Source organism: Amblyomma mixtum, chromosome 2, assembly GCF_055824585.1.
Source record: "Amblyomma mixtum isolate Tamu chromosome 2, ASM5582458v1, whole genome shotgun sequence".
NCBI lineage: Eukaryota > Metazoa > Arthropoda > Arachnida > Ixodida > Ixodidae > Amblyomma > Amblyomma mixtum.
Window position 1 is genome coordinate 305,550,057 of NC_143013.1, and position 25,001 is coordinate 305,575,057.

The 25,001-nt window shown below is 45.8% G+C and overlaps 1 protein-coding gene across 3 annotated transcripts; it reads left to right on the forward strand.

Annotated features, from left to right (window-relative positions):
* Nucleotides 1-493: 493 nt before the first annotated feature.
* LOC149364794 (lipase member K-like) lies at nucleotides 494-24,022 on the forward strand. Of its 3 annotated transcripts, none has more exons than XM_089574725.1 (11): nucleotides 494-664; nucleotides 4,206-4,449; nucleotides 8,853-9,063; nucleotides 11,038-11,149; nucleotides 11,701-11,851; nucleotides 17,264-17,356; nucleotides 17,743-17,898; nucleotides 18,706-18,777; nucleotides 19,572-19,640; nucleotides 20,822-20,959; nucleotides 23,821-24,022. In XM_089574725.1, the coding sequence occupies exons 2-11, from the start codon at nucleotides 4,312-4,314 to the stop codon at nucleotides 23,941-23,943; spliced, it is 1,263 nt and encodes a 420-aa protein (XP_089430851.1). In that variant the 5' UTR covers nucleotides 494-664; nucleotides 4,206-4,311; the 3' UTR covers nucleotides 23,944-24,022. The 3 variants fall into 3 exon arrangements, with proteins under 3 accessions (XP_089430851.1, XP_089430849.1, XP_089430850.1); XM_089574723.1 differs by having other exon boundaries at nucleotides 494-653; XM_089574724.1 differs by having other exon boundaries at nucleotides 494-653; nucleotides 4,215-4,449.
* The last annotated feature ends 979 nt before the right edge of the window (nucleotides 24,023-25,001 follow it).

Sequence of the window (25,001 nt, forward strand, 5' to 3'; positions counted from 1 at the left end):
AACTGTCTTCTGCGCTTTTATGTCCCTCTATAAAGCAAGAAATGAACTAGATACTAGAGCATCAATACTTATCCGCTCTGCGACATGCGAAGCATAAGCTCCTACAAGTTGCGCTATAGGCGCTATAGATCAAAACAGAACTCCGCTCTCTCTGACAGAAGTGTGTAGACAGGCACAGCGCGGGCGGCATGTCGACCTTGACAGGTTAACTTTCCTGCGAAAAGAAATGGCGCGCCCCCTCTCATCCAGACTCACTCACACCGACGCCCCGTTTAGCGGTGTGTTTGACGCGGCTAGCGACTCCAGAGATCGTGTTTTGTCTGCGCGGGTTTCGAAGGCCGCCCACTGCCTGAGAGGACGACGCGGAAGAGAGAAGAGTGGCGTTCAGCTCCACATGTAAGCTTAGCTCTCTCTCTACCTACTCCTCCTCCTCTCACTGAGGAGGGAGAGAGCACTGCCGGACGTCACCAACCGACCGAGGGAAAGCTGATATCCAGTCGTACGGGCTGACGCAGTGCTTAACGGCGACGCCGCGGATTCCGGAATAGACGCTTTGGCGTCGGACTTCTGTTTTTCTCCGCAGAACCGTTGTTGACGTCGCTACCTGTGGAGGGAAGGAAAGGCAGGAAGTACAGGGCCACCGCCGTCGCCAGGTGAGCAGAGGGTGAGGATGTGCATAGGTGTCGAGCACTTTCTTTCGCCCCCAGCAACAACGAATGAATGAAGCATTAATTTACGCTGTCAATTTGCCCTTGAGAACGTTTCCTGGTAAAAGCCTATATACCGTTATCGACTCAAAGAAAGCGCTTTTGCATTGTTTACATATAGGCAGAAAAGAGATATACAATGTTTTTTTTTAAGTGATAGTTTAGAGCTGTACATTACTAGTGCCTTTACTTTTTATTTGAGGTTTGTGCAAAAGTTGACTCCCAGTTCGCCGGAACTGGCCACAACACGCATTGCGAGCGACAGCAGTGTGCAACGCCCTAACCGTCACAATGCTCAGTGGGAACAACTTACAGAGGCCGCTTCTTTCGGCAGGACCGCTCGCCAACACTTGTCGACGTATACAGGAACACAGCGTCTCGTAAACTAGCAGCTCCTGCCAAATAACGCGTATCAGATAAAGTTAAGCGGCACTGTTGCATACCGACATGCCAACAGACATGTCCTTAATCAAAGTCTAACTCGTACATTGCACTTACGGTGGGAAGAAATAAGCGAATGGATAATAAAGATAAAAGAATAAATAAAATAGGCCGCCTAAGTGAACCGCTCTGAAATAATGGCCACCACCTAGCGTCGCTGAACGCGTAGAGAAAGCTCAATGTTTGGCGCTTCCTCTTTCATGGAGATCCTGTCGTAGTGTAGTGCGGTATCGAACCCACGACCTTATTCCAACGTTAAAGTGTCGTGTCCACCGAGCAAACACGGTTGGATGCAATGCGAGCAATTATGGCTTGTTTTTCAGTTTCTTATCAGGAAGCAAAAATAAAAAGCGTAATTTATCGCATAATCTGAGTGTCGGTTCACGTTCTCTGGCCTTCACTTTTCCGCGGCCAAAACAGAAGCAAAAAATCTAGAAATAGAGAAAAACAAAGAAAGAAAAATTGCACAGCCAAGAGAGAGAGATTCGCGCGTGAATTTGAGTAGGCGCCGGTCATGAGCCTTGATAATACGAAAGCAGACAAGCGATCCTCGGTCGTGTGCGTCATTCGCAGCTAACGCAGTCAACTTCCCGGCCGGGTTATTACGGTAGGCCGATTGCTCGCTCTTTCCTTGATCTGAGACAACCGAGGCTTGAGCGGGTGGCGTGACAGAACAGCACACTGAAAAAAACTACAGCCGCCAGAACACCACACGAGAAGAAAACGGCTCAGGGACAGAAACAGCACGACAAAAAAATAAAGCCCACAGAAAATGGCCCAGCGAAATAACATCACGCACTAAGAAACAGAACAGCGAAATAAACAATGAGACAAAAGAGCATGCCGAAGAAACAGCACTAAAAAAAAATGATGCGGAAACAAGAAAACATGGTGACAGAACAGCGCAGTGAAAATCTAAACAGCGTTATGGGACAAGCGTGTATTAAACCGGAACAGCGAAAGGCAATGAAAGATAATGGGAAGCTATGGAGAGAAAGGAGCACAGAATGAAGGGGTCGGCGTTTCAAACCAGTACACACCCATAATAGTTTTTTTATTGCAGGCAACGCTCTTTTGAAGACCTCGTTTGTTTTCCTAGCAAACTTTGCAAGCTGTCTGCACTGACAGCTGCGTGCGTGCGTTCGTGCGTGCGCACCGTATTTCCCGAGTAAAAGTCGCGGCTCCTTCTTTTGTTTTCGCGGCAGGCAATTTTTTTTCATAGTATCAGCGTAAACTACGCCAGCTGTCTGCGCGGTTTGAGCGGCGTTCTCTCGATTGTTTTTCCAACGAGTTCCAAATTTCTAGCTGGCTTATCACACCGAATGGTCTAAGGAGCTGATGGATGCCATGGGTGCCAGTGATGCAGAGAAACTGTTCTTTATTTGTTGTTGTTTTTTTGTTTTGTTTTTCTTGGCGGGGGGGGGGGGGGGGGAGGGGAAGGCAGGAATTAGGTGCCGTTGACCGCTTTGACCCTAACGAGAGCATTCAGCCACATCCTGCTATCCGTCACTTTGGGTGTTCCGATTAACCGGCTGCCGGTCAGGTGTTCGTTGTTCGCGTGTTTGTAGTGTGTCGCAGTTTCATTGGAACTACTGAAACGTAACCGCCGCTGGGCAACACAGAGTAATATTGCCGCGGCAGTTCCCTACAAAATATGAAGAATACAACTTCCTGTAGTGCTGCGCTGTGCAGTTTTGTCGCAGTTCCGTCTCATCACTGCTTTTCTGTCGCTATCTATTTTTTCGTGCGCATTTTTTTTTTCTTAGGCCATGGTTTTGATGTTCTGACATTTTGTCGTTTCCTGCTTCGCTGTATGCCAGCGAGATTAGGAGCATGGTGCATGCGCAGCGTTTCGCAGTACAATTGATTGACTGGCAGTGAGCGGAAAACCCATAGTAATGAACAACGAAAAAGGTTCCTTAATAACTTGCAGCCACCGTGGGACACTGACCTGCGTAATTAAGTTGCGGTCTGCTCCAGGTTGAATATATTACATTTAGCTCTTAGCTTCCACCTGTCTGAAATTTACTGCAATTTCTATAGACAAGGCAGCTTTGGCGGATTGTCTGCATGGTGGCGATGGGCTCGCAATGTGATGGCTTGAAGGCGTGTTTCGTAAGAATTTTTTTCCATACTCCTTGTTTTGCTCTCTTGCAATTGGCCAGCACTACCTTTGGCATCTACGAATGGCAATGCTTGTTTGGTCGGTAGCTGTGACGTCACAGATGGCAGCTGCCAATGATAAAGGAGCACAGGAATGATTTGGCCTTCGGAGCGTTTTAAAGTATGGCTCCTAGAGTGAGCAAGTTTGGGTAAAAAAAAAGTCCACTCACTCATTCACTCCCTCACTCACTCACTCCCTCACTCATTCCCTCCCTCACTCACTCACTCACTCACTCACTCACTCACTCACTCACTCACTCACTCACTCACTCACTCACTCACTCACTCACTCACTCACTCACTCACTCACTCACTCACTCACTCACTCACTCACTCACTCACTCACTCACTCACTCACTCACTCACTCACTCACTCACTCACTCACTCACTCACTCACTCACTCACTCACTCACTCACTCACTCACTCACTCGAAGGAAATTGCTGAATGCGCAGAGTCGATTATTTGGTTCTATGCGCCAAGTGTAGACTGTGTTATGGAGGCTAGAAGTGTGTAGGCTAGCTACGACACATTTCGAAGTATACAGAGGGTTGCGGGCTAACTTCGGCCACCTGAGTTTCCTTAACGTGCACCAGAATCTCAGAACACAGATCCGCCGCAGCCGGTGGCTATGTGAAGTGCTTAGGCAGGAACACACACACGCACGTACACACATATCACTCGTACATGCACAACACACGCGCATTGACGCTCGCACATAAACACGCGCGCGCACATTTAGATGACTCGGCAACGGCTACGCGCGTGCGCGTATATATATTGTGCACCACCCTTGACTCACTCAACTGAACGACCAGCGTCAGCACACGCTCTATGGCTCGAGTGTGCCGATAAGAGGCAAAGGGAGTGCCGCCAATTCCGATTGTTTGACAGCTCTTGCAGATAAACAGCGACTCTCGCGCGATTCGGCACGCCAGGCCGCTGCCTTGACCAACCTCGTGAGCGCGCCATCCACTCCGCACTGCGGCAGCTCCTCACCATGGCGCTGTTCCTCAAGGGAAGCCTGTCGCTCGCCTGTCTCGCTGCGCTGCTGCTGTCGTGCGCAGCCGACGACGAATGCCGAATCCCAGGCTACAAACACGGAGCTCCTGTCGACCCGGATGCGTGCAGGAACGTTGTGAGTACACGACTCAACACTCGTCCGATGGCCTATAGGATGGGAATTTACCTGTAGTGTGACGATCCTATAAGACCACCGTATGTGCGCCAGCATGGACGTTGATCATGAGAAATAGAACAAAACCTTGTGTTTTATCCCGTCTGTTATTAGTGTAGAACTCAATGAACACCCGTTTACGCACTTAGTGTGCCCAATATAGGCCCGTTAGCGCAGACTGAACACACTTACCCGAACTTGAACGCGGGCTTCATTTATACAACACAGCACTTGTAAAACAATTTGTACAAATGCCAGTCATATGATTAAGCAAGCTTCAACCCCCTATGACAGGTGGGAAGTTTCGTGCAGCATGCCCCCCTCCCCCCGCCCCGAAACAAAAAAAATACACTTTTGCAAATGCGGAGGTACATCTACACAATGGAGCATTATATAAAGGGCAGACATATATTAACAAAAACTTAATTAAATCCAAATCAGCTAATGGAACAAGCGTAAAACAATAAACAGACCTTGAGAAAGAGACAATATAGTTTTACGCGAAATATATATTTGTTGGGTTTGTGAAAAGCGCCCAAACGCAATCGAAGCAAATAAACAAGGTTTACTCATAGTGTTTTGACCAATACACCGTAGTATGTTGCAGAAAGCGAATTAGAAGGAATATAAGGTGGCTTACCCGGAGCAATGTCAAAGTTTGTCCATATATCTTCCACGTTGAAGGGTCACTCGAAAATCTGGGATATGTTAAGGAGACCTATAAAGCTATATTTAATTTACTCAAGATTACAGCGCCGTAGCAACAAGGATAAGGCAAGAAAAAGACGCAAACATAGACGCTTACATAAGCATGCGCAACATACTAGCCAGTCACTACGTATTAAGCAATTATTTTTAATCTTTCCAATAACACAACATCCGCGCTTTGAAAAGTGAACACAGCACGAACTGGCAATATCACTGTTTTAGGTGTAAAGTGCAATCGAAGAAGGCATAACAAGGAGCGCGAAGTAAATGTTGCCGTTGGTAAAGCAGCTACCTTTAAGGTCCCTGTATACTGAGAAGGTGTCAACATACATACCCTCCATCTCTGCCCGTTTCTGCCTGGAACTTTCTTGCCCGCTACTTCTTGTGATCGCTCTCAATAAGGGACGGACGTGGTCGGCAGATATAAAGGAAAGAGACGCGTATCTTTGTCTCTGTCCTGCACGTCGATTATAATCAGTTAAAACAAAACTACTGCACTCAGTGGGTAATAATCACTTGTGCAAGTAGCCTTGAGGCGAGCGTGTGTTACACGCTCGCTGAGGCTTTGACTCTTTTCCTAATCTAAGTAGAAAAAGAAAACTCCGCTAGCTCTACGAAGCTTCACGTGTGCACAATGGGGCAATCACAGGCGCGGAAGAGTGGAAAACTAATGATGTCAAAGTGGGGACCAAGACAGCAACAACAAAAAGCTAGTTGCGCAAGTTACGTGTGAGATTGGTTTGCTGCCAAAGGAAGACGTGTAGTTTAAAAGACAATCTACTCCATTGGGGAGTTCTCTCTCATATAATAGAGGACAGTCCTATTGCTGCCGGAAATTCTATTTATATTTTTGAGCGCGTGTTATCCTTCAGGAGTAATCGAACCAAGGTTATCTTACAGTATCATACAAAGAAAGTGACCGCACTTTCGATCGAATAGCCTCAGATGTGCATACATCTGCAGATAAACTACGTTATAAACAAGTACCAGATGGAATATGCTCATTCATTAGCACGGTTCTTTTGCTCCTGGTATAGTTAGGGCTGAGTATGGCGTCTACGAACTCGGACTACTGCTATTACTAAAAAATTAACAACGAACACGCGCTTTCTTTTCCCTTGTGAAGAGTCTCCGTGTATTCTTGCGGTTTCAGTTCCTCAACGTTCATCTGCATTGCTGATTCTTTGCCCGCTAAGGCCAGCCTTGTTATAACAAGCTCCTCGTCTTATTCATTAAGGGCCACAGGGCAGCGGAGCTCGAACGCAGAGATACTGCGGCTTTTGAGCGCCGCGCGCCTACTTGAGTCGATATTTTCCATCCGCCTGGGGCCGTTACTGGCTCAAGGCCAACTGATAGAGCGAGGACGGAGACTATGGCCACTGCGAAATAGTGCGGGCAAACAATCGAATTCTGAACATGACGACCGTTACGTACATGTTGACCAGCACACAGGTCACGTTCGATACCCTGTATTTAACGAAACTGGATACGAAGAATGATAATATTAGTACGTGTTCATTCTCCACAAAGATCAAAGGTATTCATTCCGCAATGTTATTAGGGACCATTCTAAAACTGAACCAGCCGAGGTAGTTCGGCAAGACTGTTAAAAGGACTCTGAAAGCGGCTCTAATAAAGTTGAGGTTTTTCTGCGTTGTTAAAGGACGCCGCTACACAAACATTCTCCAGCAAGGCCTTCTTGAATGCGTGTGTTAGAAGCAGTGTTATCGGTAGTGTAAATAGGAATTTTAGTGCCTTCGCGCCTTTCCCTCTCCTCTCGTCCCTCTTTGCACGCTGAAAAGTCTGTGCTCCACGGAAAGCACTCGCTCGGTCCCACCGCTGGCTGCCGACACGAGCGGGAATTCCCCGGGGGCCGTAGCTTCCCGACTCACCAGGGCCGCCAGGGCGAAGCGGCTGACTGGTCGCGGCCATAGCAGCTGTGTGACGTCTGAAAGAATCTAACCGACAGCCATCTTTTGACCGACATACTCAGAAGCGCGAGGCGTAGGATGGTGTATGACAAAATCACCGGAAAGTGCACGCCAACTTTCGCGCGCGATTGTGGGTTCTCTGCTGGTTGTAGAGGTGTATTATTTGGCTCAGGTGTACATGTATAAACAATGCAGTGGTTGAGCGAGGTGATATGCTCTCCTCAGAAGGTGTTGCAAGGCCCCTTTAAGTATATAAGTTCGCTTCTGTATGACTGATTGAAGCGTCAAGTGAAGGAATAGAAATAAAAAAAAAATATTTAGTGCATAGAGTGCTTGAAACCGCGAAGTAGTTGACCACGGAAGAAAGTCAACTTTTTTTTCGCGGTCGTCTTTTTCTCGTGTATATTTTCTCGCAGCAATTCTTTCGCTCTGAGCAAGAGGTTGGTAATTTTAGGGAGATCCAACGAAACTGCTCAAACTACGTAGAACAGTTTTGTTTTATCGGCTTCACAATGGCCAGCTTTCAGGATACTGCAAAAGCAACGTTATGCCTGTTTTTTAACCTTATTTGTTTAGCGCCAGTGGAACGCGGCCTTATCATTGTTTGCTACGAGAGGCGCATTATCGGTCAAATGTTCGCAAGGTGTGACTACTTCGGTCGGGACGGATAATGGTCACGAACGACTGTTTCCAGGATATTCCGGACTGTATTGACTACGTATAGAGGAGTGTTACCCGTCGCCGCGGGGCTCAGTAGATTTGGTATTAGGCTGCTGGGCCCAAGGTCGCGGAATTGAATCCTGGCCGCACCGGCGGCATTCTAATGCAGGCGAACTGCAACAACGCCCGCGTGCTCTGAGTTTTCAGTATACGCTAAGGAATCTCAGGTGGTCGTAATTAACTCTTCACTACGGCGCACTTCACAGCCAAGGTGCATGTACAGTCGCGGGTAAAAATGATTAGCACACATGACGGAACACCAGAGCGCCGGAATGACAACGCGGGGCGCTGCGGGTGGCGAATAGGGTGATAACGAGAGTGCCGGGACGTTCCATTCTACAGTATTAGGGGGTTCAGCGGACCATCACGGACCGCAAAATTACTGGCTAAAAGCAGCGCTATCATCTATTATTCCCGCGAGTTCCTTTTGACAAACCACCGCGGACACAAAAAAAAAAACAGTAATAAGAAGAGGCCATCTTTGCTCATGATAACCAAGCCAAAATAAACGCCGCAAGCACAGTCACGTAGGGTCGGCACTTCAACGCTCGGGCGGTGCACGCTTGATAAAGCTTACTTCCTGCCGTCCCCCCTACGCTGCAAACACGGAAACGGCCCGTTGGGCTGGTTTGCGTACCGCAGCGCCGCGTGGTGAGATATACGAATTCTGATCGCCAATGATCTGTGCTAATATTTTTTGCTCGCTACTGTACGGTACGTTAAACCACAAGTAGCATAATGTGCATTTGAAAGTGTTGCCCGGAAAGTTTTCGTCATATTTCGATAGACTGCAGCTGAGCGCGGCAGCCATTCAGATACCGACAAATACCCAGGGCTGTACACCGCCACCGGTGCCCAACTCCTATCTTTAAAGCACGAAAGATCGCACAAGTAAACAGCTAGTTTCGCGTTCTACGCAAGCTTCCGCGCAAGGATGACTGATAACTGTGAAGCTTTTCGGGCTACTAAGTTCTTGACACTTTCCCTCGTCTTCTTTGACGGCAGACAGAAATCATCAGGGACAAGGGCTACCCCGTGGACGAGCACACGGTGGTGACCAGCGACGGAGTCGTCCTCAACATACAGCGCATCCCCAGCGGTCGCTGGGGCCATGGCAAGGGTCGTCGCAAGGGCCCGAAGCCGGTGGTCTTTCTGCAACACGGCCTCCTCAGCTCTTCAGCGGACTGGGTGATAAACTTCCCCAACGAGAGCATCGGTACGCTTTAAGCTTGCCACACCTGCCGCGTGTGACTCGGTAACCATCCTGAACTCGATGGTATGGGTTCGGTCTCGGATGCTATGGCTGCATTTGCGCGGAAGCGAGATGCAGAACGTTTTATTTTTTTTTTGCTGAGATTTCGGGGCAGGTTAAAAAACTGCAGATGGTCGACATAGACTCGGGTGCACGCTTGCCAGCGGGGAGTTTTGTTGTTTACAAAATAAATGCCTAGCTTATTTGTGCGTTATCCTTTCACTCGTGAAGCGAGGAGGGGCCCCGGCTTAAAATGTTCAGCAGGTTATTTCAAGAAAAGCCGCTGTCGCTTTAAAGGCGTTCCTTGGGTTTCAGCAGCAACCGTCTTAATTTCCTATTGACAGCATCAAATGGCCACAGTTTAACAATGTAATGGAAAGATTTTCTTTATCCTGCTGGAGAGGCATTTTGTATGTGAGTATTTGTTCAGAAGTGTCGTTGTTCTTGTCTACTGTGAGAGTTCATTACTGCATAATTACGAAAAACAGTACCGATGCCAGCTGTAATTTCCGGCAGAACTTAAAGATATCACTAACAATTATATCAGGGACTATTTAATTAGAAACAAATGTTCATAACGCTGTCGACAATGGTTGTTGTTTTATGTGGAAACCGTAAACACTTAGACACATCGATGCCCGACCACACACGGGCAGCGCCCTGAAGTGTCACTGTGTCTTCAGAGTCACTTCTTACTTTTCTCTTTAAACTGTACTTACCTCGACTTATGAGCAAAACTCTACAGTATTTAAAAAAAAAAGAGTTGAAAAATTTCGCTTCCGTACATTTAGTTTTTCATTCGTAGTCATTGCGACAGTGGCGATCAAAACACTAGCAAAATTCCGCACAACCAGCTGTCTGTATGCAGCGGTAAGAATTATGTATAACAAGTATCGGCTACAAGTATCAGCTACAAATCGAGCTCACCACCGGCTTCCTGTGAGATTTTTCTGTATTCTTGACGAGCAGAAATCGCCACGGGTTGTATTGGCTCAATCCACCATGACGGATAGGATGCAAAACGGATAAGGGTTAAGGCGTCACAGCTTCCTTTCTGGGAAGTGTATAGCGTGAGCCAAAAGTAGCGAAAGCCAGCGGCAGTGAACGTAGCGATCACTATCAGCTAAAGGCAAAACGTTCGCTCCATGGGGATCAAGGTTGTTTTGAGTTGCCTCTTTGGATAGCATTGCGATTACCTTGGCGATTGGGCAGGCAGCAAGGACCTCCTGATGTTATCACTACGAAAAAGGCGGAAGTTCACGGAATACGTATTAGGCAAGGTAGCAGTTTTTATCGTACGTTGCTTATTACAAAACCACATGACGAAGCCTACCATATGCAAGAAGCATCAAGATATGCAAACAAACCGCACTATGCTTTCCAGGCATCTCTTGTCGTACTTGTTAGCGCACGGTGGAAAGCTACCGCAGCAGAAGACCAAGACAGAACGAGGGCTGTGATGGACTCATTAATGGACAGCTGTCTTGTTAGAAACACAAGGATTAAAATAATATTCTATGATGGTTGAAATCCTTGAAGTCTCTGACTTTAGTGAGCCGAAGTTGCAGTTAACAAAGATGAAATCAGCAACAGATATAAAAATTTTGATTACGTCCATGCCCTCTGAGCGACTGAGAAAGTAACAAGTTTAGCTAAAGACAGGTTACTGAGGATCAGGTCTATGACAACACGATGCATATATCTTCCTTTTGAAGGTAGGGTTTTTCATTCTAGTTTATGAATGTTGACTTCAAGTGAAAGCTTAAAAGGTTGGGTAGCCAACCGGAATCCTTTCTGGTTAACGTCCCTGCCTTTCCCTATCTCTCTCTCTCTTAAAAGGTCATGCTGTTCGTGTCTGCCTCTGTCTTTCGTCTTGTGTTGAGATACAGATTTTCGCAGTGGGTTCAAGAATTGAAGCAAAATTCCCTTTTATTTCAGCGTATATCCTGGCCGATGCCGGCTACGACGTCTGGCTGGGGAACGTCCGCGGCAACACCTACGCGAGCCACATCAGATACACTAAGGAGGACAAAGAGTATTGGGACTTCAGGTGGCTGTTTCATTCCAAAACTTTTCCTAAGCATGTTATCTTATTCGCTCACATATAAATACATATGCTTTCCGTAGTTTTGTCCGACTGACTGACTGAAATCCTGCCCGAGGATTCTGCTTAAAGTAAAGTATGGGTAATTTGAACGAACGCCCAAGTCTGCGCTTCCTACACTGGGGCTCCGGGACTGCTAAGAGTATTATCGATTCTTCACGCCTTGAATTCGTGAGCAGCTTAGAAATGTGCTCAGCTCATTCAAATGCTGCTAGATTATCACGGGGCAACTTCGCCAAGGCCGTGCCCGACGAGAAAAGTCTGAACTCAAGAATCCAGCCAATGTGGACGTTGGTCGGGCTTCCCAGCGGTGCCGTATTAGCGAAAATTTGACTTTCAGATTACGCCGCCGTAGGTCGTTTCTCTCGCGAGATAAGAGGTAGCCGGCTCAAGTAAATTTAAACACGATGCTTCCGAACCAAGACTGCTCGCCACCGTCTCGCGCAGCTTATATCCGCTTGGAAGCCTCCTAACTCCTTTCGTGTATCCATCCGCAGCTTTGACCAGATGATCAGGTACGACCTGCCGGCGATGCTCGACTATGTGCTCAGCATGACGCAACAGGAGAAGCTGTTCTACGTCGGCCACTCGCAGGGAACCCTCATACTCTTCGCACTGCTCTCGGAGAGACCAGAGTACAATGACAAGGCGAGTACGCTATAGGCGAAATTCGTTACTTGCGAGCGTATCATTTTAAAGTCACGAAGCCAGCGCCTTGCAGGATATGCAGCCACATGGCGGTCTCCAATGGCATTTCAAGATATGAAATAACCAAGCCGACGCTTTTCACACCTCCGGTATTGTAATGTTTGAGCACGGACAACGATGGTAGAAAAGATAAGACACGTATTTGTTGCCCTTGCCTGCGGGCGCTCTCAATTTATCGCACAAGTGGATAAGCACAAGATGGAATATTTGTCCGCCTACGATCTCGTACGGCCTCATTGCTAGCTGTACACTTGCTCCTCAGGGGCCCTGTATCACTTATGAATGAGAAAAAAAGACAACTAAATACTCTAGGCCTTTCTCTTAATTCTTTTCAAGGACTCAGTGTATAGGCGATTTATCGTTCTGGTCATGGTGTGTCGCGGTAGCGAAGTGGTGCTAACGATTTCCGGTTCCTAATGCAGAACGAACGGATGGTGAAAACGACTAAATCCAACGCACAGTGGGAAAGGGTATATCTTCTAGAACACACAGCGCGAGAGGCAGCTGTGGAATAGTGTAAGATACTGTTATGAGCATAATGATAGGAATGGCTTACGCTTTCGATGCGTAGCAAAATCTTGCATTTAAAGTTTGTACGACGTTCGCGCCGAGTATTTAAGACTGCCGTAGAAAACGAATGGAGTTGGTTTTTTTGAATAAAAACCAGAAGATCGCAAGCCTCCCGAGGAAGGGCGTGAGGATAGATTTGTTTTTGTGGTGTAATCTCACGATATGAGAAAAAATTGCGTTTATATACAACTTCGCGTTGAAAAAAATGCACTTGTCCAGAATTTCTGGATACAAAGCAAACTGTTGTGTTTGCACTTCCGCTGGTTGAATCTTACTCGACTCTGAAGTTTACAGAGCGAAAACTATCTACAGGCGGCATTCCACGAAGTAGTCATGTTTGAATGCGTGACACTACAGGGGAGCAGGTGGTGTACGTGAACACGAGTGAATCTGCGCCCCACGCGAAAATGTCGAAGGTACACCGCGATATCAGGTTGGCTGGCGCAAAAGTTTCTCGAAGAATTCCAAGCCATGCACACAGCCGCGGCAGCAGCAGCGATGGCTCTCGCTCCTCACCGCGCTCTGCAGTGAGACTGCAAGCGCCGGCGCAGAGAAGATTCCGTCGCGCGCGCTACCGAACGTCACGCTGACCGGCGTACAGGCCAGACCGAGCGTTGACGCCATTTGCAAGCCGTTGGTGCGTATGAACGTCGTGAGTGGCATCGGTAGGCTTTGTTGGAGGCTTTGACCGTCCCCGGACCGTCGACGGCTGCTGCCGAGCCTACTGGTATGCTCAAGAAGCACTTGAATTCTGAAACGCGAGCCCGCAGCATCGAGAGCGTCGTTAGCGCCAGCGCGAGGCGGTGTTGAAGAGCCGGCGCTGCCGCTAAAGTGCACAACGCAGGTCATCGCGAACTCTGAACACGAGCGTGAGATGCGCGCGAATCCTTTCGGCCACTCGTGCTTTGTGGGTGGAACGCTTGTATCGAAACTCTCCACTGCTGGATCTGAAAGCGTTCCAAAGGCAAGGTGCCGCGCCTGCAGGTGTTCAACGGGTACACGAATCCGCCGAACCTGGCGCATTTTCAGCCGCCCAGCATTTTGTCGCTTTCGCTAATTTAGGCACGTTACGCGGCCGTACGTAACAATGCACATTTTTAGTGCGAAAACTCTACTTCGCGAGGTCAAACAAGCTCACCGGTTTCTGTGAAGCTTTGCCTTGAAGGTGAACCTCAACACACTCACGTTGTGCATTGCACATCGCCTTCTTCATTAACTAATACTACTATCAAACTAATATTCGCAATTTGAGCTATGTGGTGGCAGTGACAGAGAGATAGATGAGCGCTGCATACTTTGGCATGGACAACGTTGTGACAGAAACACGACACTAGAGCAATACGCGTTGGCGCTGATAACATCGCTGCAGAAATGCGACACTGGAGCACAGGCCGCCGGCGCACATTGGGCAAATTGGCTATGGCGATGAAAAAGTTGAAGACGCGCATAACTGGCTCTCTGGGTCAGTGCACACCTCAATCACGCTTTCAGGTACGTGGTGGCGGTGTCCACCTGCAAAAAACTGTGCTTTCGCTCAGTACCTCGTGCTCAGCAATGCTAAACCGCCAGCCATTTTTTTTTTCCTCTCCTGGGCACCAGTCGGACTGAAAGTTTCGAAATATTTCGGATTAGTGTGCCTTGAAGTCCAACTTCGATTTTGCCGCGGTTTCCGGGACACGTTCGCCTTGATTTGCGAAAAATGGCAGCTAAAAGCATTTCAGGCTTGCTTTATTTTCATTTTTTTGGGGGGGAGGGGGGGGGGGGGCGGGACAAGGCATACCATCATTGACGTGTGCCTACATTTGTGACAGAGTGACGCATCCTGATTTAGGAAGGCCTCGAAGACAAGCAATCTCAAAATCTTAGTCTTAAATCACGCTGCTAATTTCTCGACTGGTTCCCATTAAACTTATTTTGCACTTTCTAATTGTTAGCGGAATCTTCAGAAAAACAAGATCAAGTAATATGACCAGGTCTTTGTGTCACCGCAAAGATGCATCGATACACGTTGATCTAAGCCGTCTATAGCTCGTTAATTCGTGGCTTGTTTTAATTAAAGCACTGAAGCGTTGATGATTGCGTGCTACCTATATACCCGCGTTCGTGCATATCTCGACGTCATCACCGAGTTGACATGTTAGCTATAAAGTTAAAAAGCCTGCAGTGATTTTTTTTTCTGTTTCTAGGGTTCCGTTCATATTTATTTTTCATTCCACTTTTCGGTTCCACGGCGACAACGCGCAATCCCAGGTGATGAAAATTCTTTCGATAACACGAAAAGTTTGAAATCGAAAATGAATGTTTGGTTTCATCTTGTTGGGAAGCTAAGCTCAGTAACCTGATACTATCACCGATTATTGTCCGCACTGGTTTCCCCACTCCGGCTCGAGTTCTTGGTTTTCGTTTTTTTCTCACTCGCATTACACGATCCTTTCATTGTCCGTCATATATATATATATATATATATATATATATATATATAGGTTGCGAAAGCGTGAAGTACTAGACTGCTTATAAGAATATATAGCGAAGTATACGCTTCGTTAAAGGAAACATATTTATTCAACTCGACGTTTCGATCGGAAGACCGATCTTCTTCAGGAGTGATTTTACATTGTGAATGCATCCCCTTTTATAGGGGCTTTTTTTTTTATGTGTGTGTGGGTCGCACTGCCTCTAATAATTTTTTATGCGTATTTTTCTGCTATGTGCTTGGTGTTTCCCACTTTCCTGTTCTGTGCCCGCCCCTATAAAAGGGGATGCATTCACAATGTAAAATCACTCCTGAAGAAGATCGGTCTTCCGATCGAAACGTCGAGTTGAATAAATATGTTTCCTTTAACGAAGCGTATACTTCGCTATATATATATATATATATATATATATATATATATATATATATATATATATATATATATATATATATATATATATATATATATATATATATATATATATAAAGAACGAAAAATTGCATTCAGCCCCCCTCTGTCTGCACTTTGCCCGCACTGGACTTGAAAGGGTGAAACTTTGTTCGTGGCCGCTGGCTTGAACAGCAACAGCCCTCGTATATTGCGCTTACTATTGAGAGAAGAAAAGCTCGCCCGTAAAATATGATGGATGTCGCCATGCCGTCGAAGGGCTTTTAAGTCTTCTTTGATAGTTATCGATCATCTGCGTTGCTATGCGACAGCTAACTCGTTTTATGTGACTGTCGTTAGGATCGATGTAGCTCCGGCTGGGCCTCTCGCGATGGCCGGCTTTGCTTCGCCGAAGTGGCCGGTCGAAGTTTTTCTTTCTTTCTTTCCTTCTTCCTTTCTTTCCTTCTTTCTTTCTTTCTTTCTTTCTTTCTTCCTTCCTTCCTTCCTTCCTTCCTTTCTTTCTTTCTTTCTTTCTTTCCTTCTTTCTTTCTTTCTTTCTTTCTTTCTTTCTTTCTTTCTTTCTTTCTTTCTTTCTTTCTTTCTTTCTTTCTTTCTTTCTTTCTTTCTTTCTTTCTTTCTTTCTTTCTTCATTTCTTTCTTTTTTCATTCCTTTCTTTTTTCATTTCTTTCTTTTTTCATTTCTCTTTCTTTCTTTCTGTCTTTTTTTTCCTTCTCTCTTTTTTTCTTTCTTTCTTTCTTTTTTTTGCTTCTTTCTTTCTTCGATAGCCTTCATGGACCTTAAAATCTATCGTATCCCTTTGGCTACGGCTCCAGCGATAGAAATTTGCAAAGAATTGCATGAAACAACCACTTGGTTGCTAATACCGAAAGAGGCACTTCAACAGCCAGATCGAGAGTATTGCGTAAAGCACAAGAAAAAACCGCTGCCCCGAAGCCTGAGACATGGAAGCAGAGTTTCGAAAGTTATGCTGGCGTGACTAATGACGCCGGCTTATGCGCAGACTTCGTACTTACTGCAGCGGCTTTCATCCTCCTTCGATCGTTTCAGGATGTTTTGGTAGTTTGGGCTAGCTTTTCGGCTATAGGGACTGATTGCAGTTTTCAACAGCTGCGACCTCCAGCATGTTGCGCCAGTTTTTTTCCTTTTCCTTGTTTGTTAAGCAGTGGCTGATTAATTTATTTAACATTGTTTTCATTTGCCGTTTTTTTTTTGTTTTCAAGGAATGTAGTCAGCTAATTTAATGAAGAGTAGTATAGGGCAGCATCACCAACATTGCTGAAAGCTGTTCCTTTCGTGGGCTTCCTTCTCCCACAAGCACTCGGCAAGCGACCAGCCCATATGCTAAGCGCGGTTGTTTACAGTTCTCGTATGAGCTCGAATTTTTCTTCCACTGTTGGGATTGCAATAAGCTGTTTCACTCTCTTTTTAGCCCGGTTGCTGGGCTCAGTATGGGGACGTTTTTCTGAACGATTCGTAAATTTGCAGGAATATATAAGCGTACATATATCAGTTTATCTGCAGATTTTCATACGTAGCTGAGGAAGGTTACAAGCTGCGGTATTAGTGCGAAGGCAATATTCCGGTGGGTGAACTCCGAGTAAGATCGTGCGATGTTTGCAGGTTTGTGCCATGAAGATGTTGCGATGTTTGTTCGTGCCTTCACTGCCGACGGGGTCACCATCCCACAACATCGTTTACACTCCTAGCGCCCCCGCTTGACCGATAGGAAAATATTGGTCGCGTGTGTGAAGTCTCGGCTTAGAATAAAACATTCATTAAACTAAAAACAATAAAGTAAAAATCACGGAGAAAATCCAACTACTATAGAAGCTTTTTCGCATCAGGTTTCATGATTCCCTCTTACTTTTTTTTTTTTTTGTCTCTCTCTTCCTATTCCAGATCCAGCTCTTTTCCGCGCTAGGGCCAGTGACAACTGTGACATACATGACGTCACCAGTGCGGCTGCTGGCTCCGTTCGCGAAGGAAGCAAACGTGGGTATCTTCTGCATACATTTGTCTTACAATTCTTCATTGTATATAAAGTGAATCTCTTAACTGGCTTAGTTTTCACCCAACATCAATTTTTCTTCGTCTGCTAGATTTGTCATCTGATGGCGTTGTAGCGGCGCAGTACACTTAGCAACACCTTTCATTCTACCCCATGGGAAAAATGTAGTGTTAAATTGATGCAGGATTATGAAAAATTTAATTTCAAGCAATTATTTGCAGCGCACAACGTGTTTCTACACTTTCATGCGAAAATCTGTCGTTTACAACCATTCCCACCTTTTATGAGAAACGCACCATTCGTGCTCAGAGCTGCAGTAACTGTGGTCTGCAGGAGAAAGACTGACGCGTCGCGCCTCTCCTCTCCGCAGCTGCTGTTCAGGCTGTTCGGCATCTACGACTTTTTGCCGAACAACTGGTTCATGAAGTTCCTGGCCGACACCATGTGCAGATACCACGTGATCAGGGAGCTTTGCGAGGACGCCATTTTCTTGATCTCCGGCACTGACGCGCACGAGTTCAACGTGGTAAGGTTAACAATGCAGACTCTTTCCACCGGTCTGATTCCGGAGTCTCTATCAGTTACGAAGTAATGTCGCCAGCATGCGTATTGGCCAACCAAGGTAATTAAAAGTTTGTTGTGATACTTGGGTATAATTTGTTAGCTGCGCTTGTAGTGTGAATGTAGCCTCTCAAAGACAGAGGTTTAAGCCAGCCGTCTGCTTCGCAATGAATTGGTGCAACGCATAGGTCTTGTACAACGACAACAGGGACGTCGTTGACCACTGATCAGCTCGTCCGCTTCGATACAGGAGCCGGCCAATAACATTGCGTTTTTAACTTTCAGTCATGACGTCGCAAGTCGGAACTAGCAGTGGTAGAACGGTAAAAAATTAATCGGGAAGAGAGTTGCTGCAAATGCCGCCCCAACCAACATTTTAAACCAAGGATCTGTTCGCTGGATGTATGAAAACGCGATACCCCATTATGGCTGATGTTACCGTAGCGCGTAACGAATTCTTAGCACAACAAAGTGTTGCTTAGTAAGGTCGAGCTGCCACAGACCGATCAAGATAGCCGACATTGCTGCGAAAAATCTCGCCAGGCATTGTAAGTTCCTAGCTCGTTCTTGGAGAATTACCAACCTCACTGCGAAGTTGTAAGCGTCGCCCTATGAGACATCCTGCGACGCCCTGTGCGATCAAAAGTCCATCACTTCCATGGTGAGTGGCCAATTGCACTAGGAGTGAAGGGATGCTCTTTTTTCTCAAAGTTTTACTAACAGTTTGTTCGTCTGTCGATTCCTTTGTTAAGATGAGACTTCTACTTCGCAGACACGCCTGCCGGTGATCATTAGCCATACTCCGGCTGGGACATCAGTCAAGAACATGATTCATTACGCACAGGTGAAGTATTCGCAAGCAGGTCGACGTTGTCACGCCAGTTTGATCTTCCTAGCTTCTTCTAGGAAATTTTAGCATCCAAGCAATCTTTTATATGTCGTAGTTTAGTTCTACTTATAAGAAGGATGAATGCGCTAGCTGTCCCTGCAAAAGAGACCTTCCTGTGTTTTTTTTTTTCGGAACTTTAGGTCACCAGCTTGTTATGCTTTATACATCAAAGTGATGGCAACAAAAAAAAAACAGTTACCTTAATCAAAAAGCCTTTGAGTTCTCTGCATTTCCGGAATAGGCTGCAGATACAGTAGTCTATGTGTGGAGTGGAGTGAACTGCGTTTTGAAGGCTTACTGCTCTAGCTGTAACTGCACCTTTCAGCGGTACGTGTAGATCTTGGTGCTAATATTTCAGCATCAAGCTTGACATATTTATGGCATTTCATCTATCATGTAGTCGTTCAGAAAGAGAGGCCTCACAAGCGTCCTGCGTTAGCATCTATCCTATCCTTTTGATGTGTTGCGTTGCAGTTTTATTCCGCGAGACTTGTTAGCGCTGATTTGGCAGATAACTTATCAATACGAGTAAAAATATTTATACAAATTTACTGCAAAGTATCATGTTCCATATTCGTGTTTGTAGAAAGATCACAATAACGCAGAACTCCACAATAACTTCTTTAGTACTTTTGTGATAAGATTACGGACAGGATATAGTTAGTTTATCATGAATATTTCGACGTAATGAATAGTCTTTCGCTGACACAAGGCATATGTTTTGTTTTCCACTTTTTGCCATCAAACAGCTTGTTCGGGAGAAGAAGTTCCAGATGTTTGACTACGGCACCGATATGAACCTCAACGTTTACGGACAGGTTGGTGTAATTGAGAACTCACATGACTTTTGGGAAAGTGAACACTTCCTGGTCCAGGGTTTTAGATGGATTCTTGAGTTGAAACACAGACTATGGTAAACAAGGCTACAACCGAAAGAAATGATATCGAGCGCTTCATGTATCTGATGTCAGAACTGCTTGATTTTGTGTATATTACAAAAGCGTTTCTTAATAGAAAGCTGTTCCGAGCATTACGAGAAACAGCTGCAAGTGCGTAAATGTATAGTCCTTTCTACGCTGAACTTCTTTTTGTGTGCTAATGATGTGTTGAGAATACCCTTAAATATTCACAGGGGTTCAGTAAAGCAAACAATTGAGGCTAGTCGGTGTCTCATTATTTAAGGAATAGTGCTAACTTTTGCACAACAAAGGACGAAACAGTAGATGATCAACAGGACACAGCGTATGCGTTCTATCTGTCGTGTATTGTTTTAGCTAACTTTTATTAGAGTGAGAAGCGTACAATATATGATCACGTTTCGTTAAAACGTGTTATAAATTGAGGGATTTTGGCTTCCCTCAGTATTTTTGCATAGAAATTAGTTACGCTTTTGGTAAGCTTCTCTCTAATAAGCTGCCGTATGTTGCCAGCACATTGTATAAAAATATGATCGCTACCTGCAAGAAAGTCTTCTCCTTACTATTGTCATCCACAAACTATACTTAATCGGGGAAGTGTCAACGTGTTCCTGCGTACTCTTAACACTGTCACGCCCGTGGCGATGTTAGTTTCTCTTTGACAAGTTCTACCTTAGTTGGGCGCAAGTGCGACACAGGCAGGTTAGCTGCCTCACTACAACTTTATGGAAAGAAGCAGACCTGCACAGCGGAAACAAGGTGAGCGCTTCTCGCCAAATGGCTTGGGTTCTGACGCTCGCAAGAACAACGCAAATATTTTGACTACAGCGAAAATGCATAGAGACGAGCGATAACACAGAAAAAACATGACTTTTTCCGCTTCGCTGCACTGAAACAGTGTAAATCGGAGTATTTCATAGAAAACGTATGTTGCTAGATGAGTGAGTGTATATTGCACATCGGTATCAGGCAGTGGGAGTGTCCACAAACGTGGAAAAACTGTCCCTATGGGAGCGCAGCGTGAGGGGATAACGAAGAAGCAGTAACCTTGTTAACGTCCAACACCTTCTTTGCTTTTCCAGGAAACTCCCCCGGAATACAACGTGTCACGCGTGGCTGCCCCCGTGGGCCTATTCTGGAGCCAGAACGACTGGTTCGCGGACCCCACGGACGTCAATGACCTCAGCAAACGACTGCCGAACGTCGTGCTCAACTACCAGGTAACAGGAATGCTACGTCCCGACTCAAGATTCTCTCATTCGTTACATGCAGTACAATAATTTACAATACGGGTCTTCCAAGGTTCAAAAGCAATGCTCTGGTCAATGTTGGCTGTGTGTTCTGCACAGTGCGAGTGCTTGAGTAAAAAAGAACACACTGAAGGTTACCATCCCTGCGTCAACTGACCCGCATGGAGCGTTTTTCATATGCGAAAATGCGCCGCGCATGATACGCACGCAGCCGGGCCGCCGAACTTCCTACATCAGTGGCGCAACAACCGTGGATGAGGAGCATCCATGGCACTGCAAGTTCGGCGGCAAGGCCGCGTGAAAAGCGCCTCATGCGAGCCAGGCTTAACAAGACATTCTCCGACAGCTTTTCTCTGTGATTAATATTTCTTTATTAATTTATTTTACTCGCTCTAGAATATTTGATGACGTGAGTCGTAACGTGACCAATCGGACCGCAACAATATTTGGCTTTCTTTGTTCGTCGCCGTCCTTCATGTTACGCCGCCAACACCGACGCCGCAGCATCGGAATAATTGCCCTTAACAGCTATTGCTGTAAAATAGGAACGTGAGTGGAGTGGCAAGTGCCTAGAACGTCCATTTAGCTTTAAGGCATTCAGAACTGCTGGAGCTTTGGGGAAGAGGAATGATTTGTCTCGTCGTGTCCCTTGCACTTTATTGCACGCGCACTTGCGCCCACCTAAATAAATTTGTGTCGGTGAATTTACTACCATAATATCTCGCAAGCAAGCAACCAAGGAGAAATTGCGGCCCTGTCGTAGAATTCATCGCTATTCATCTACTGCAGCACCTCGAAGAACTTAGCAAAAATTTTTTTACGGTATTTTACAATGAACACATTCCATTTCATCCTGCATTGCTTTTAGGCGAGCAAATACTTGTCGAGTTTTCACTTGTTTAAGTTTCTAAAGAAAGCCAATGTTTTAAATCTATTATAATGTAACCCCTATACACTTAACATAACATCATCTAACCTTGTGTTTGGCGCATGACAGCCATAGCTGCTTATGCGCCATAAAACCCCATATAACTAAATCATCTACTGCATGTTAATGAAATGCTTAAGGTATAGCTGCTATGCGACGAGGACTGGCTGGCAAAAATTGAGTGAGAGCGGCACAAAAGTGCAGGAGCAGAAACCTCAAATTTTTGGATGAATGTTCTTTTTTTTAATGATGCGCAAGAAAATAGTTTACCTTAGCCATGACGCACAATTCACCTACGCCAGCCGAATAATTTATAACTGAATTTTTTAATGCGAAAGCACTAATCCGGTGGTTCTGACCCGGGAAAAATCGTCTAGCGTTTGTCTCTCTGTCCGAGAGCGACCTGGATCTCACAAATTCCGCCGGTGGCAGCACCTGCCATATCAGGGCCATAGAGTTTCTTACTATTACCTAGAGGGAAAGCTGGCGGCGCTGCACTTCAGCCACCATGGACGCCCAAAGCATCATGGGGCGGTGAGCTACTTGTTGCGGGGCAGTCGTAGTTTTTCGGGAACACGGAGTGGCACTACTGAGACGTTTCATTCCGAAAACGCTGTTCGTGTGTGCGCAGACGACTTTCCCGCGAACGCAGTGTGCAAAAACCATAGTAATAAAACCGCAACGACACACAACGCCAATAAAAGGTTTCACTTTTCCGAAATGCCATTAAAAAACCTCTTATAGTATTTAAGCAACAACATCTTTTTTGAAAACATATTTACTTTTAAAAGTGCGCCTGTTAAGTACGAAATATTAGTCTTTATAGTGTTCATTACTAGGCCAATAGGAGAGCGAGTCGTCTCTAATTTTGGGCAAACTTTGCACTTAAATGCTTTTCTGCTCGTTTGTTGCAATCATTAGACAAGATTTTCAATGTTAGGACGTTTGTAGTTATCAAACAGCTTTATTTTTCTATTATTTTTTGGCCAAAAGTTGCAGTTCCGCAACAAGTAGCTCACCGCCCCATGATGCTTTGAGCGCCCATGGTGGCTGAAGTGGTCTCGAGGGGTCGCCATGCAAACTCCCATAGACGGGCTGCCAGCTTTCCCTCTAGGTAATAGTAAGAAACTCTATGCACCGGACAGTGGCGAACCCCCTTAACCACTGCACCACTGCGCCAGGAGTGGAATGAGGACTCCCACGGATCTATGAACGCTAAGTAGAGAAAGACCAATATATATGAATACTCGGTTTTCACACCGTATACGAATGATGTAAACATTCTCTCTCATTTTTTTATTTCGAGCCCTTTCACTTTCGGTTTCAGAAACAGAACGACGGCTGACATAAGAGACGATTTCAGGTCACAGTGTGTGATGCAAACGCTTCAACACAATCGCTTTTTTCGCTTTTTTGGGATTTCGACACTTGGGGAGGCTTGCGTAAGGGTTGGTGGGAATTAAAACGAAGAAAGCAGCGACCATACTGCACGTTTTGCATGCCTCAAGTGATCTAGAATAGTCTGTTACGTCACAGCCATCGTTCGTCTTTTGAAACCGAAACAGCATAAACGAGGACATTCAATTAAAAATTATTTCACGCTTGTTCGCGCAATCCACGCGCCTCTCCATGTGCTACTCTGCGCGTATCGATCAAAAGAAAGAACACACTACTAAAATTTGTTGTCAAGGCCTCCAACCTTAAAGCGGACACGTGGCCATATTCTGTAAGTGTGTTAATTAATGCTATCGCGTCATACATTTAAGGCGGAGCTTAAGTGTCCGCCCCCTCCTCCCCTCTTCATTAACTTAAACCGCCCTTCTCCCCGAATGAAGCTTCTTCCTGCTTTAACCCCTCAGCCGATGCGCTGGTTCCTCACTGTCTGGCTTCGCGCATCACGCAGGTTCCGGACCCGCAGTTCACACACGTCGATTTCACGTTCGGCATACACGCCAAGGACATCGTGTACGACACTGTGATGAAGCTCATGTCCAGCCGCAAGATGAAGAGGAACAGAAGGTACTAGTCTGCGCTGCGCGTGCTCCCAGGGGGACACGATCGAGTCTCGGTTTCTGTAAAATAAATCGTTTGTTTGCTTTCCCCTTTCCGATTTTCTTTGTTGTGGTGCACTTTCTGCTTTTCAAATGGGGAGAAGAGTGGGACTATGCCGCTCTTCAGATCGGGATACGAACAAGTCGGTTTGAGCATGCGCAAAGAGTCAGCCCGAAATTCGGTTCATATAACCACTTGACACCAACATCAGCATTACAGGCTGCCATTTAAGAATAGCGCCTCGCAATAAATGTGCGTGCATATATACAGCGACGTTCATGGCAGGGCTAAGTCACTTTCGCACTGCCAAGCACAGAAGTGAATTACATGGAACCTCTACGGAAGTGGCACTCCGCCTGTGTGTGCCGGAATGGTCTCGATAGACTTCAGTAAAGTGTTGTCCACCGTTAACGGGCACTCTCGTTTACAGAGCGCACTTAAAATATGCTGTGAACTGCAGTAAACAACCAGAATAAATCGATTCCCAGCGCTTACATAAATAACAAACATCAGACTCTTCAAGCGTTTCTGCGCGAAGTTCCGCAAAAGTTCAGGAGGCACCAAAATGTACATCTATTACCAAGATAAATAGGCAGCACGGTATCACAAGTGATCAGGAAGCAATTTCTAATACTTTAACGAATATTTAAAATTTTTTTCTTTACCGATGATAATCAGCCAGTAGTGTTTGAATTCTCGCCCGGTGCCCTCTCGTCCCTTGAAGGGATTACGGCATTGTTACTTGAACTGGCCGAAACAAAATCTCCTAGTCCGGGTAATATCTCCACCAAATTTTCAAAAAGCTACGCTGATTACGCTGATTACACGATTGCACGTTTTCTACGCCATCATAATTAGTCTTGTGCTCGTTGATAAAGAGAGTCCATTTCGTGATTAACAAGCACTGAAGATCCTAGGCATGTGGAAGAGAGAAAGTTTCCAAAGGACTGCATGAAATATTATTTCTTCGTTCCAACAGCGCGAGACTGGAATAAGATACACATACTATATGCGCAAAGAGCCGCGAGGAGT

What these genes read in the sequence shown, in the direction of transcription:
- LOC149364794 (XM_089574725.1), top strand. Translation starts at nt 4,312, where the DNA reads ATGGCGCTGTTCCTCAAGGGAAGCCTGTCGCTCGCCTGTCTCGCTGCG. An exon ending in ACGCGCACGAGTTCAACGTG is followed by an intron (nt 17,899 to 18,705) that starts GTAAGGTTAACA and finishes TCTACTTCGCAG; the next exon opens with ACACGCCTGCCGGTGATCAT. An exon ending in ACATGATTCATTACGCACAG is followed by an intron (nt 18,778 to 19,571) that starts GTGAAGTATTCG and finishes GCCATCAAACAG; the next exon opens with CTTGTTCGGGAGAAGAAGTT.